This window comes from Pieris rapae, chromosome 4 (assembly GCF_905147795.1).
Source record: "Pieris rapae chromosome 4, ilPieRapa1.1, whole genome shotgun sequence".
Classification (NCBI taxonomy): domain Eukaryota; kingdom Metazoa; phylum Arthropoda; class Insecta; order Lepidoptera; family Pieridae; genus Pieris; species Pieris rapae.
The window spans coordinates 1,518,775-1,534,680 of NC_059512.1; the positions used below are offsets into that span (position 1 = coordinate 1,518,775).

General features: G+C 33.1%; 1 protein-coding gene across 5 annotated transcripts in view; it reads right to left on the reverse strand.

Annotated features, from left to right (window-relative positions):
* Positions 1-10,767: 10,767 nt before the first annotated feature.
* LOC111004123 (calmodulin-A) overlaps positions 10,768-15,906 on the reverse strand; it is a 133,389-nt gene continuing 128,250 nt past the window's right edge. For all 5 annotated transcript variants that reach the window (XM_045627914.1, XM_045627912.1, XM_045627911.1 and 2 more), the window contains 3 exons: positions 15,183-15,318; positions 14,644-14,792; positions 10,768-13,905 (listed from right to left, as the gene is read on the reverse strand). In XM_045627914.1, the coding sequence (XP_045483870.1) occupies positions 13,874-13,905; positions 14,644-14,792; positions 15,183-15,318 (317 nt within the window). In that variant the 3' untranslated portion in view covers positions 10,768-13,873. The remainder of the gene's footprint in view (positions 13,906-14,643; positions 14,793-15,182; positions 15,319-15,906) is intronic.

The following is a 15,906-nucleotide window of genomic DNA, read 5'->3' on the forward strand; positions in this document are numbered from 1 at the left end:
TTAAAAGATTCGAGGTTTAATTATTTTTATTAGCAAAGATTAGTAATTAATCTTAATATTTTTTTATTTCAATGGCAAAATAATTACACTAGAATACTTTTTACTTGAATGTCCTATCTTATTGTCTCTTTACTGTTTCCCACCCCTTCTTCATACAATAGAAGGCCAACCCAACAAATACTTGAGTTAGCTTGTATAAATATAAAGTGACAAACATTATTTTATCTTTTTTTTACGCATTAGAAAGTAAAGGACCAACATATGTGTAGTACGCAATTTTAGCGCGATTTTATGCATTTTTTTTAGCTAAAAACATTTAGGGCTGTCATACATCGTTTCTCGAAATGACGGCCGGTAAAAATCAAATGAAAAAATTTAAACTGCGCGCAATATGCATCCGATAATTTCCAAACAGTCAACAATATCGCGAGATAGATTATAATGTACAATTCGACAATAACATATTTAAAATAATATTATCTTCGTACCACCTACAGGGATGTTATCTTCATAGTATTATTTAGTAATCTGCTCATCAGTATTCGTACACCTATATATATATGTACGATGATACTGATACCAAATTTGACCAATTTCCTTCCTTATTAAATGCTTCAGCATTTACATTTCAACAGCAGCATTTAATCCCTGAGGTCGTAGGTTCAATCCCCAGCGTTGCCACAGTGAACTTACTTTCTATGTGCGCCCGTATGGTGAAAACATTGAGGAGGAAGCACAGCAGATTGAGGCTACTAGCCTATAAGATTAACAAATGATCATGAAACATATACAGAAGGAGAGAGGCCCAGACCTAAAAAGGTAGCGCCGCTGTTTTATTTTAATTAACATACTCTACTGTACTGAATTGATACCTCCACTCAACTAGTAGTAGTGCTCAACTCATTTTTTCTTCAACACTTCTTACTCTGTTTTCGAAACAAATTGAACTTTTATCTATACTAATATTATAAAGAGGAATGATTTGTGTGCATGTATGTTTGTAATATATATATATATATATTATTTAGGCTCAAAAAGTACTGGACTGATTTAAAAAAAACACAATTTGAATGCTACATTATCACTGATTAATATAAAATTAATAAAAAAGGTACCCTACTAAAAATACAATGCTCAACGTGTGAAAAATATCTTTCAACGCATGCGCTGCGAAAACTATTGATTATAAAACACAAAAATGTTCCACAATTTTAAGAATATATCAATCTACAAAAAACGTTTAAAAATTCTCCATTCGCTTTAGTTAATTTACTTATAAAATTATGTTTCTTTATAACATTATAATTTATTTCAATAGTCATTGCAATTATTTATATTTATAAATTACAATTTATTTTTTATATCTACATTACCTTGTTTGAATTTTCTATTAATAATAAGAAATAAAATAGCAATTTCATTGTATTAACCTCGCACGAACCGATAAATATAAAAGATGTAATTATCATATTAAGAAACATTTGATAAGCATAGATTACGCAATTTCATGACAATATCGTATTAGACTTATCATTAGGTTTGATTCTTCGAAGAAACAAAAAAGAAAATTGGTTTATAAATATCTTCTTTAGTTATGTGTAATACAAAATATATGCGTATTATGTTATATATAGGTCTAGATTCCGGCTGTGTACTAATTAACATATAACATTCGCTCGTACGGTGAAGGAAAAGATAGTGGAAGGTTTATCACCAACTTGCCTATTATTATCTATGGTCATGGAACTGATACAGAAATCTGAGGCCCAGACTTAAAAGGATATACCAGATTGGTCTATATAAATATATACTTAGTCGGCCTATTACGTACTGACAGTCTTGAGGGGTGTAGTGTGCAACCCAAGTGTACTCCAAGAGTTGGGTTTCTTAAAAAAAATACGTTTATTTTGGAACAAAGGATCATGATGGTATCACTTATTCCACGTCACTAAATTCGAGCCTGTTGGCATCCCTACTCATCGGCAAAGAAGACAGAGGGTGTTGGCCGAGAGAATAAGGCCGGCGTAAAAAACTCTCGGTACTCTTTTAAAAAAAAAGAAAATCATCAAACAATCCTACAATATTGAAAACAAATATAGCAAATTAATTAGAAGTAGCCTGCCCAGCACTAGTCCCAGGCCCTTTTATTTACTAGATAATACCTAACTTTATAGTAAGCCTTTTTACACAGCTTTTCTTTAATACATTTCTTAAATTTAATAAAAGACAGAGATAAAAGAGCCTTTGGGATTTTATTAAAGAAGACTATCCCTTTTTCCAAAAAAGAATTACTAACTTTAGACAGTCTAGTACGGGGAAATTGCAGCTTGCGTTTGTTCCGAGTATTGATATTGTGCGTATGTTCTATTCTAGTATATTTATCACTATTTCTGTATACATACATAATATTTTCATAAATATATTGCGAGGGAAAGGTAAGTATAATAATTTCCTTAAATTTATCTCTCAGCACCTATGGGATATGTTATTCAGGACGTGGCGTCTACTGTATCCTATCACCGACACTATCGACATATTTGTATGTTCGCAGAGTGGATTTGCAGTAGCGATACTGCGTTTAATATTATATTTTATTTAATGTTTCTGGACATTATCGTATTGGCATCCGTAAGGATAATGTATGTATTTCTATTAATCATACCTCGGGCTTTCCAGGTCTAGGTATTTATCAGTGGTTTACTAAATTAATAAATAAAAATACTATCGTAAAGTTTTGGACATTGATTCGTTTATCTTCATGTAAAGTGTATCGGGTCAAAGTCGACTTCGCGGCCACTTTGAAACGTGAGGTCAACATTTGCTTTCATATATTAAAGTCTAAATTGAAATTGTGATTGAAGAATGTCTTGTTAACGGTTCAATCAGCTTTACGTCAATCTTGTCATAATATAATCATTTTGTAACATAATAGGTTGCAATATAGTGTCATATAAAACATGAAATTACCGAAGAGCTGGCAGCTACCTAGGACAAAGAATTAGTCTAGCTATTCAAAGGGGGAACGCTGCCAGCATTTCGGAACCTTGCCTAACCGGACTCTTTTTAATATAATTATAATAAGCCATTATTTTTCCACATCCTATTTACATAACATAAAATAGATATGAATACAATTTGGATATAAAGTAACCGTCCACCCGTGCGAAGCCGGGACGGGCCCCTAGTTATGAAAATGTTTATGTTTTAATTTTATATTGTTATTAGTTTAATTTTTACATTCATATGTCTTCTGATGTATTAGTATTAAGTAACTGTAAAAAAAGGATATTCTTTAAAGGGAAATATAAGGAAATAGATAAATATTTTAGTGCATTATATCAGTCTGTGGAATATATCATTGATTTTATTTTAAAATTGTAACATAAATTGTTGCTTATTATAATAAAGTGATTTAATATAGTATATTTATTTATTCCTTAAAATCTGGGAGGAAAAAATGAAGAAAAAAAGTAATAATGTTATAGTTCTTTGATTGCAGCCATGTATTATGAGACATACTGATACTATAACAGACTACAGGTATTATTATTTAATCTGTCCCATTAGTTAAATGATCTTCGTATCTCCGTATGCAATACAATCACAATACTTTGCACAAATGACACACATCCTTCTTAGGATGAATGACGCCTACACAATATCACAAAGGGCGAACAAATATATCCAATTGATATTTTGATATATTTCAGGAGGTCAAGGATCCATACGGTCTTCGCCTCATGATTGGATGGATAGATGGATCAGACATCCAGGGAATACTGGGTTATATTTAATGAGTAATTTTGTGGAACCAGCTGCCGACTGAAGTAATTCCGAACCAATTCGACTTAGGGTCCTTCAAGAAAAGAGCGTACCAATTCTTAAAAGGCTGGCAACGCACTTGCCAGCCCTCTGGCATTGAGAGTGTCCATGGGCGGCGGTATCACTTAACATCAGGTGAGCCTCCTGCCCGTTTGCCCGCTGTTCTATAAAAAAAATTTTTGATTAAAAGCAGGAATAGCCAGCCTCCGTCTTTACACTAAAATACTTACCTATTGGCTTAAACAATGTTGATTGAAATTGCCATCTGACATCTGAATATGAAACATCGCGGGTGCGTTACAGGCCTTTAAATATGATACCAGTGATTGAATTATCGTATCACCCTTATCATATTTACAATATTTTGGGCGTTCTTATCAGCATGTTTAGTTGTATAAATTATAAATAGTCGATTTCTTTAGTCAGATGTTTTTTTAAAACATTTAAAGACAAATCAACTAGTATCGCCGGAAATCGAATGCATATTGTTTTGTTTGTTTGTATAAAAACTCTTTATTTTAACAATGTTTTATTAAAGGTAATACAATGAAAAATAAAGGTAAGCAATGTAATTTAGACAATATGTAATAAAGTTATTACACATTGTCTAAATTCTATGATATTTGCTTAGAACGATAAAAAGACCGCAACTGTTCTGCGGTTATACCCGTGATCAAACAGTGATCGAATAATGGTACGATGTATAATGTTTGCTTTGAAGAATTATCTTTATTAACACATTAATGGATTATAGATAATCTGACTGTTCTATTATATCTGTGGTTTACTTGAACTTTGTAACTTTCAGTAGAGATATACATTTCATATTCGTCGAGTTTTTGTACGCGGTAACATACGACGTCAGAGAGATATTGAAAGATCGAGATGGGACAAAAACGTCGGGACTCCGTATCGCAACAGGAAGCGATGTCTGCACATTAAATATCTTATTTTCAATTAAATATATTCTGATGTAACTTATCAATTGATTAAAATTATACTTAATTGTCTTAAAACTCAATAAATCACCTTTTTATTTATTTTTCATTTATATACAATGTGTGCGAAACATAAATTGGCCACAATCTCCATCCATCTAGGCATCGACATTCATTACAATATTGTTATAATACTTTTGACGTCTGTCGTTCCACAGATGAGCGTTTCTGAAGGCAGTTTCTCCCTCACCACCACTATATGAAACCAGGTGACCACTGAAGTATTTCCGAACCAATTCAACTAAGGGTCTTTTAAGAACAGAGCGACCAATATTTAAAGGCTAGCGACGCAGTTGCCTCTATAGGTGTCCATAGGCGCCAGTGTCATAAATCTCTACATATATAAAATTCTCATGTTTGTTCCCATACTCCTCCAAAACGGGTCGATTCTTATGCGTACATACATACAACTCTTATTTTTCATTTACCCTCTACATTTCCTATTTGTTATTTAAGAACCTATAATTTGAACTCTGAACTTATAATCCATACCAATACTACCATAGCAAAATGTTTACTAAAAACGTAGACTAGGCAAGAAGGAGAAACGAAGTTCGCGGGGGCAGCTAGCAATTAATATAATTCGCGTCAAGGTCCTTTGTGTAACGGTAATTATAGTTGTTTAGAGGAAGGAAACTTTATGATATCACAATAATGATAGTTTTTTACTATCTCATTACTTATTATTTGTATATCGTCATGTCTATTAAAATTATGTGATTTATTGCCTGTCTGTTATATGCCTCAGATTGTAAACGTTTCTTATATTTTATAGACAAACTGATGAGCTTTCTGTTTATGATTCACATGACATGGTTTTTTGGACGTTGCGCCTAGAGTCTAGACCACTCCATGCTGGAATAAAAAGATTTATAGATAAATAAATTTGTGTTGTGTTGTGTAAAAGAAAAAGCATGGTGATTTAAAAGAGAGGCAGAGATTATTGCCAGTTCTTCTGTTCCGTTCTACGCCCTTGATTTGAGAACTGGCAGTAAATCTAAAATTAGAAGCATTCAACGTATATTTCTTTTTTGACGATCATATGTGTACATTGTGTTAAGTACATGAATAAATGATTTTTGACATTGTCTTTGAAAATTGATTGCAACTTTGACGATAATATCAGGTAGTTTTCATCAACCTTACGAGTGTTTCAAGCACCTAGACAGAGACACGGCCGGGAATCGAAGTTACGACCTCCGAATAATCAGATGACAGTCGCCTACTGAATCACTAGGCCAACACAGCTCCATGGTGAAATAAAATGATTGATAAATATAATAAAACTAGCAGACACGGCCAAGTGTGGCTGTGGCTAAGGTTTTTGTTATATTACATAGTAGTAAGCTATTGAAGGGAAACTGTAGGAGAACTGATGCGAAAAGTAGATAGCTTATGTGAAACGTTGGTACTTTTAACACAGCGCCATCTGTTAGAATTGTATCAAATAATAAAAAAATAATTTGTAATAAAATGAAATTGGCACTATAATTAAGATCCAAGCTATCCTATCTCTTAAGTTGGACCAGACTGCTCATGGTGTGCCAATTTAGTTTAAAATCGGTTAAGTAGTTAAGGAGCCATCGCGGACAAACATATTAAGATAATTGTTGTTATATTGACTGCAATTTTGAAGCTGATATTATCCGGTAGTAAGCGAAGATATACTAAGTGTAAGATTAACAAGGTTATAAAAACATTAAAACGTTTCACTTTGTTTATTGTTTTATTATGTTATGTATATCTAAAGTATAATAATATGTAGCTAATTGTTATGGAAGTGGCTTTTCATCTGTAACGGTTATAATAAATGGCTCTAGAAAACTAATATTAACAAATTAAGTCTTCTTTTCTCGGATCCGAGTGGAACGGGGACATAGTAGCGGTGCCGCCTACTTGAATCAGTGCGTGCGTCCCGTTCATTTTTTTAAACCATTGTCATCCCTAACTCTAGGATCCGAGTATTCGACATTCATACATATTTTCAAACATTTATATTTATTTACACAAAATTCTCCATAAAAATTTTGGTTTCCGACTATTCCTTTGTATCCATTGTTTAAGCAGTATTGCTTGAACGCCCGACGGTCCGTCGTTTCAAAACTTAGGCAACCTTTTAAAAAAGTCAGTTTTTGCAGAGCACCACCACTATGGGGAACCAGTTCTTCTTTAATGTATTCCCATATAGCACCGCTTCTTTAACAGACGGTCGCCTCTTTTATTTTAAAAATGAATCCTTTAAGATATAATATATTTAAAAGCAATGTAGGTAGGATTTTTTTACTGTAGGAGGCAACACCTGATGTTAAGTGATACCGCTGCCCATGTGCACTCACATTGCCAGACGGCTCCCAAGGGTTTTGCCGGCCTTTTAATAATTGGACGCTCTTTACTTGATGGACTCTAAGTCAAATTGGTTCGGAAATACTTCAGTGGGCAGCTACCACATAGTGGATAACTATTTCATACTTACTAGATGCTAACTAGATGGCTACCGACAGAAAACTGGATAGTCCATAGTTGAAGGATTTTTGGTTCTGTGAGTGTTTCAGTGAATAGCATTTTAGAAGGTTCTATGAAATTTATGCTAAGTTTTTAGTTAGTAGTTAAAAATAATTTTTGAGAAGTTTGCGTTTGGTTCCAATGTAAATACTAAGTTTAACAATAAACTATGCTTCCATATAAATTAGCCACTACACATCACAGGCGCATGACGCGTGACAGGCGTGTGATGTTTCTCGGGTTTTTATTGGCTGCCCGAATTTAGATACGTGTGTCTGACGTTTCGACTTCTGATAGTCTTATCTATATACCAAATATGCTAAATGGGTTAGATATGGCCTCCCATGGCCACGAGTTCAATTATCCAATTGTTAGGCAGCCTTTTATGCCAAACTAGCGACCCGCCCCGGCTTCGCACGGGTGCAATGCTGACATAAATACACTACAGAAAATCTGTGAACGTTGTATGTAAAAATGTGGGTTATCCATAAGAAATAGACACTTACCATCAAGAACTTTTCTGTAGACCTTTTCAATGTGTACAATACTTAGTACATTACTTTGATAAAACTCGTAGGGATCAGCCTGCGTTTGCAATGTAAGCGGAAAAAATGAAATTATTTAGGACATCACATTAGAAACCTCAAAAATAACAGTACTTCTCCACTATTTAATGGATGTTATAAGACATATAAACCTTCCTCTTGAATCACTTTATCTATTAAAAAAACCACATCAAAATCCGTTGCGTAGTTTCAAAGATTTAAGCATTCAAAGGGACATAGGGACAGAGAAAGCGATTTTGTTTTATACTATGTAGTGATAAACATAAGTAAGGCAGTAGTAAGTTCATCATTATAACATTAGATGTGGATTAGATAGGGATGTTTAAATTAAAAATATAACTATAAGTTCTCATGATTTACGTAAAATAAATAAGTGACTAACAGGTAGTCAACGTGCTCGGGATCGTTATGGCAATAAATTCGTTGTTCATGTTACACCCTCCGTCGCGAGTGAAGTATTTAGACATGTTAGTTGCGTATGACCCATTCGGGTGGTATCTTGCTCATACAGAGTTGTATGGACGCGGGCTTTTTAGAGCCCTTAATGAAGGTTGTAGCGCGCAAGGATATAGATGGATCAACTCGCAGCGCGCAGCCTTGGGAAATGTGGGTCCACAGGAGCGACACTCAATTCTGCCCAGGGTTGTGTGTATGGCATTGGAGGTCATAGGCAGCAGAATTTGTAACAATAAATACAATCTCCGGCTACAATATACCCTGAACGCAAATAAAATCTTGGTCTTTTTGGCAAAGTACACACATAGCATTTAAATAAAATTTTGGTCCGTCGGGCCAGATGGTCAGTTATTTAACTGATCTACCTTTTCTTACTCCTCCAACAGGTTGGAGGCAATAACCTCCTCTTTAACTAAATGACAAATAAAAAAAACACATTTCACAAACCAATTTTATTAAAATTTTCTTTTCCCATATGAAGCTTGTATATTCATCTAGATACATCAATTGTCTAACGCATATTACATCTCATATCTATACAATAATATTACAATTTCTCCCAGACAAAAAGAAAATCGATGTTGGGTATATTAATTCAATTTTGTACTCGCTTAATTTACTATAAATGTTAAAATATAGTTTCATCGAAATGTGTCTTTACACTTATATCATGAAACAACATTTAATTAATCATAACTCTTGAGCTCTGATGTCGCACCATTACGACCGCGTCGTACAAAAGCAATATTCTGCCGAAATCTGCTCTCTAGAGATATGAAACCTTTTACACTTTGATAATTGACAGATAACAGTTTTCGGATAACAGATTTAGTGATTTAGTGGTTTTTCCATTTTTCTTAAATAAAATTGATACGGTATTTCGATAAAACTATACATTTATAATTCTGATATATTTTTATTTAAATTATCTTTTTAATAAGCTATAAATAGATCTTTGTTAAATAATTATAACATATGTTTATTGTAAATATTTAAAATGTAAATAAAATTTCAATTTGTTATTGCTTGTGATATGCGAATATAATAACAAAATATATTCTTAATATTAAATAAAATGAACACCAGTATATCTGTAACTTCCGATAGCAATGACTTAAATAAAAAGCTCTCGTACCCAATATTATTTTAATATATAATATAATAACAATAATTTAGTGAAGCAAAGACCCTATATTGATCTAAGCCTCTAATTGCATCCGTTGCTTTGATTATTTTTATTTGATAGACACACACAAAGCCTTTGTCTGACTCAATCATATATTGGCTCTTATACTAGTAGTTTCTTATAGCGAAATATGTTATCAGCCTCTTGCGCCTAACCGTTGAGGTTTTGGGTTTCTTTACGATGTTTTCGTATACCGTTCGAGCGAATGTTAAATTCCATATAGAAAGTCCATTGGTGCACCGTCAGGAATCGAACCTTCAACTTCAGGGATGAGATACGCACTCTGAAACTACACTGCTAGTATAGTAAAAGAGAGTCTATCGTATGCAAGTGTTTAAAGCACATAGAAGGAAGTATTGTGTTGTATAAGTATTGACGAATCGAATGCTTAAAACCAACACTATTCTCCAATATCTAGTTATTTCAATTTATCAGGGATCAAATAGTATGTAATGTAAGATGTAAAGATTATAATCTTGACATCGAACTCGCTACCGCCATTGGAAGTTACAAAATACAATCGCTGTTTAAATTGACGACATGACTAACTTATTGTCGTTAAGTGATATAATAATAATATTTTAAGCCAAAAGGAAGCCCTCGCGTACTAAGCTTTTTCTGGTTCTAACCATTTTCTACCACTAAACACGTCTATGTAAAATATTATCATTACATACCTATTAAATAAATCGCCACGAACTTATATGATTTCCAGGTGGATTCTCCAACAAATTTCTATTCGAAACAGCGTTCGCTAAATACGGATTTTCGGAAACTTATAATGTGAATTTAAAAAGCAACTATTATTAGTGGTGTTTGTTTTTAAACGTATTTTAAAGAAGGACACGAGAGATAAGGTTAAAGTTCAATAGAAAAAATAGAACATTGAACTAAAAGAGTATTTTTCCGTATTGTTAAAAAAACTTTATAAAACTGCTTTAGCTCTATAACCTAATGTTGTAAGGTTTAAATGTCATCGCATGTCGGGAAGCGGATAAGGCTCAGTTGTTGCCGCATTCCGCATAAGGCGATTGATGGTGGCGCCTTGGGGTTTTAGTGGGTATGCACAATAGCGAATCCCACATAACCCTGCACCAAGCAGTCGTGCCGCGGTATGGCATGCGCAATGTATCTCCCCAAGTAAAAAAAAGTCGTAAATGTACGCCTAAAACGGCGGTGAACTGTTTTTCTAACATTTCAGTGTTATAACCATTATTTTAATTTTTTATTAATAATAACGGTCGTTAAAAGCCCACAGCTGACTAAAGGTTCTTGCCCAGGCTAAGGTTGTAGTGTGTTTATGATGATGATATTTTCAATTAAATCAATCCTATCGATTTTTAGCTCTCGGCTACAGATTTCTGTATCTGTTTCATGTTGATTTTGTCAACCTAATTGGCAAGAGCAGCCTGTGTCTGGAAGCAAGCCACAAGTTCATTAATGCAGATCGAACCTGCGGCCTCAGGGATGAGATTCGCACACTGAACCCACGACGCTAACACTGATGGGATAATCGGATACTAAATTCTGCATATTGCAATATTAAGCAGCGGAAAGTTGCGTACCTGGGCCACGTGTTGCGCCATGATCGCTACCACCTCAATTAACTAATAATAATGGGTAAAATCCAGGGTAAACGGCGTGTTGGACGAAGGAAGAAGTCATGGCTTCGCAACCTTAGGGAGTGGACGATTTGCAAATGCGGAAGAGTAGCTACATCTGGCGCAGAACGAGACGCGTTTCAGGAAACTGACGGCCAACCTCCAGTAATGGAGAGGCATTTGAAGAAGAAGAAATTCTGCATATAAGTTCGTGAGAGAGATACATGTTTATTAATAATATTAAAACAATAAATGACAATACTTTTACTTATTGAACCACGGACTAGATATATTTGCGGTAGTCGATTATTGTATAAGGTCACATTGACTTATTAGAATCATAAGCAATATTTGCTTTTTTATATTTGCGGCATGATCATATTTCCCTTTCAAACATTCCGTGTTAGAGACGATTTTCTAGTTTGCCTATTTCAATTCCATACAAAATAAGATTATTTATCTAACTTACACTTTATTTTCTTTCGCAAAATTTGCCATATACAAATATTATATGTGCGTTTATTTTTATGTACAATGTAGAGAAATTGAACGAATAAAGTGAGATTTGATTAAATTCTGATTCTTTTTCTCTAGATATTTGTCACACAACAGTTTTTAATTGGAAATAATAAACTAACGGCAAGTAGGCCTGAAACAGAATACATTGGCTAAAGCATCAACATTTATACAATTAACATTTATATAACGCAAGAGATTTAAATGTTTAGTTAGAGTGGGTATACAAAAAGAGATCTACATATCAAAAATGTATGACATTCTCAATACCCAAATCTCTTTTCTTTAAACATTATATTTTACATTTCATTAACAATTTAACATATTTACCCTTTTTGTTAACATACAAATTAAGTAAGCTATGACACACGCAGTCCTAAGCTAATGTTAATATTACACATTGTACCCTAATGAACTTTTGGCCAATTCATTATTCCCCCGGAAGACTAAAATTATAAGTAACTTATATAGCATTGTTCCTGGCCGATATTTGTAAAACGAAACGGATACAAAATTCAAATAATAAATTTTTGTTACTCGGAAAACCAAATCTAAATCAAAGGCTAAAATAGGCGTATTTGAATTTTATGTAATACATGAAAAATTTTATTCATGGTATTATTACATGTGAAATAAGCAAAGAATTTTACTTATAAGAGACAGGCAACATTATTTGCTATTGACAATGACGTAGGATCATTTAATATGTTATCTATAAATTCTCTTTATATCTAAAACATTAATTCCTGATAAAAAGAATTACGAATTATTCGAAAAATAATAAAATTGCAATCGTCTTGTCTATTTTCACGCTTTCCAAAAACCTTTTAAGCAAACGATAAAAAGGTTTTCATGAAGAAGAAATTAAACATTATGTGCAATTTTTATTCTCTTTTCTAATGGAAAGAAGCTACTCTATACAAAAAATGTACTTTACATAACTTGCCATGTAAACTTAGCAGTTCCAATATAGATGACGTCATTTAGCATCAGCAATTTAGATAATATTTTCAAACAAGTACTCAACCTAGACGTTGCATTACATTTAATATCTTATACCATAATAGTTCTACTGTAGGAATAAAAGTCATTTGATTCCGACTCCAACTCACTCCATCAAGCTGATACGGTTCTATTCTATATCTATCTTATGTCCTGGGTATAGGTAGTCCACAAGGACTCGGTAGTCGAAGGACATTTTCTCATAGAGTAGCTTCATAGACGTCTTTAATTGTGTCATAGGCAAATGTTTACACCGATTTGTATAACAATCTTATCTTGTTACATAAAGAAAATGCTTATTATAAATTTTTTATCCATTTATTTGAACACTTTCTTATACACTTAGCTTAACACTATGCTTGCACACACTCTAAGCGTCTTTGTCGTACAATCAGCTCTTAACTAATTAACTGTTTTTTTTTTGTAAGAAGACTAAATTAAAAATACTTAGCTTGTAAAGTAATTATATAATAATTAAAGTTTCATTCATTAAAATAGATTTTTCAAATTAATTTAAATTGTTACATATTTTTTATTAGTTCGTTAAAAGTTATTTACAGATAAAAAGCAATTAGAGCCGATTGTACATAACATAGTTACTACGAACACACGTCTAAATATTTATACTTTGATTGTACTAAGTGTTTTCTTTAATAGTACAACTTCTCTTCCCCAAATAGAGATAAATTGAAAGTAAATGATTAGATAGAGTTCCGGCTCGGAGGACCGTAAACTAAGTTAGTTTCACAATGGTAGATACAGATGTCAAAATAAAAAACAAGTATCTGCGATACAGGTATGTAAAAATTTAACAGTTCAATACGGCAAAAAGTAGTTTTCCGTCCCGAAGGACCATTTACTAACTAAATATAAAAAACAGAGTTTTTATCGGTTTTTATATAGAATTATATCTGAAGAAAAATTCTACTGGCTTTGACTGTGAACCTCTTTAAGTCCTCCATCATTCTTAAGCTCCCAGCTTCACATGAGGCTTTCTAGTCACATAAAAAATAAGCAAATACAGTATTAGTATGTTCTTAAAGAAACCACTCAGTCTAATCATCTACACACCAACGTATACTCAGCAAAGCATTATAAAACACATCACTGTTCGCACTGAACGAGCTATATGAGAGTTTCTTTACCCCCCAGTTGTGACAGCTCCCTGTGGGGATATGGGGACGGTCCCTCGGGGGGCAGATCTCTTTTAGGTTTTTCTGCATACTAGTTTTTCGACGTCAGTATTGTCACAAATTCTGAAAAAAAGATAAATAGTATATTCCATACTTGCTGCTGATAGAGGACAAATCTTTGTTTTTGGATTTATTTTATTATTATTATTTACTTAAGATGTCATGTGGAACATAGTGTAATGGTTGCAGCTCCTTAGAAATGTTTGGGTAAAACAAAAACCTTGGCGACTAAAAAGAGTGGCGGAGAGGTTAGTGCCAGTTCTTCTCTTCATTTCTACGCCCTTAATTTAAGAACTTGCAGTAAATGTAAAATTAGAAGCATTTATATTCCCGTTTTACTTTTGAGTACCTACATTGTGTTACCAATATGAATAAACGATTTTGAATTTTAAACAACAGACAAGAATGTTTAGCTTCCTATGAAAAATATTAAAATCCAATGATGTTACAACCATTTGCTATCAGATTTCTACATCTGTTTCGAAATAATGTATCCTATATCAGATTAGTTTTTTTTTTGTTTCTGTTAAGTATGTTTTTTCCTTCTTATTGAAGAAATCGCTCGAAAGCGATAAGGTTAAGAGTTGCTTTTAATTAAATTATATTTAATTTTTTTTCTTTTATGTAATGCAACGAAGTGTTAATAAATAAATAAATATTTTTTTCTCTATCAGATAAAATGAGGTGATTAGCTTTACCCACGATATCACAGAAGAGAGTCGTAGCTTTACCCTGTACTAATAATAATAGTTAAAGACACATAGGAATGGTCTCCCGCGCTATAGGGTCTAGTTGACCTACCATCGTAATTGACCATGCCGTCACCATCAAGGTCTGCTTCACGGATCATGTCATCCACCTCTTCTTCACTCAGTCGTTCACCCAGGTTCGTCATAACATGCCGCAGCTCGACTGAAGATATCAACCCATCGTTATTTTTGTCGAACACTCTGAAATATTATTCAATACATAGCTTAGTATACAAATCTGGACGTTATAATCAATTGAAATAATTGATCGCACATAAAAAGAACATTATAAATAAGGTGACCTTTTTTCAAAATAGATTTTTATGTACGAAACGAAATGTTTAATAGCAGTTAAAGGAAATGCAAATTTTTTGAATAGTTATATTTTTATACAGCAAATCGCAGCCAAAGGACACCCATTTTTAGTGGGTGCGTTGCCGGCTTTTGCGGGAGGAGTCTTGAGTCTGAGAACTTTGAGTCGTTGAACATCGTATCTCCCAAGAAAGACAGAGGGAGTTGATTCCACAGTTCGCTGGTTACCAAAAGTGCCTTGTCAATCGGAACGTGGAAGTCCATCGAGATGTTACATACCTAAATGCTTCTCTAAGCTCATCTTCACCATCTGCCCCTCGCATCTTCTTGGACATCATCTGAAGGAATTCGTTGAACTCAATAGTTCCGTTGCCATCTTGGTCCACTTCTTTTACCATATCTCTTAGCTCAGTCTCTGAAAAATTTAGATCTTTATAAGTTCATTATTTTATTAAGTTAATTATAATTAACTAAATATTTTCGTCGTCGGTGGACAGAAAAACTGTGTCCAGTTTATGTTTCCACCATACCAACTTCTACAATTTAAGATTATTTATACAATAAATACATAAATAAATAAAAATTAAATAATAATAATAAAATAGCCTTTCATTCAGATCAAATTTTTAGGTACACATATAAACATAGATTACATTAAACATTAATTCATTAATTTATTTATTAGAAGTTTAAGAAAAAATAATAATAATCACGAGGAAAAAGTTAATTAAGTTAATTAACAATACACATGTATAGATGGGTTCGTTGGTAGCATAAACTACGTATAAAAATTCAACTAAAAAACTTCATTTTTCAACTCTTTAGTTATTTTGAATTTGGAACAGTGTGGCTAGACTATTTCATTTATCAGATTACGAAATATAATTATTCCTGGTGTGAGGTAATTGCATTTATTTTAGAGGTCTTTAGGCATACAGAGATATAAATGCTGAAATTATAAAATCAGTGACCTTACAAACTCTGATCTTGGGTACCTTTATTG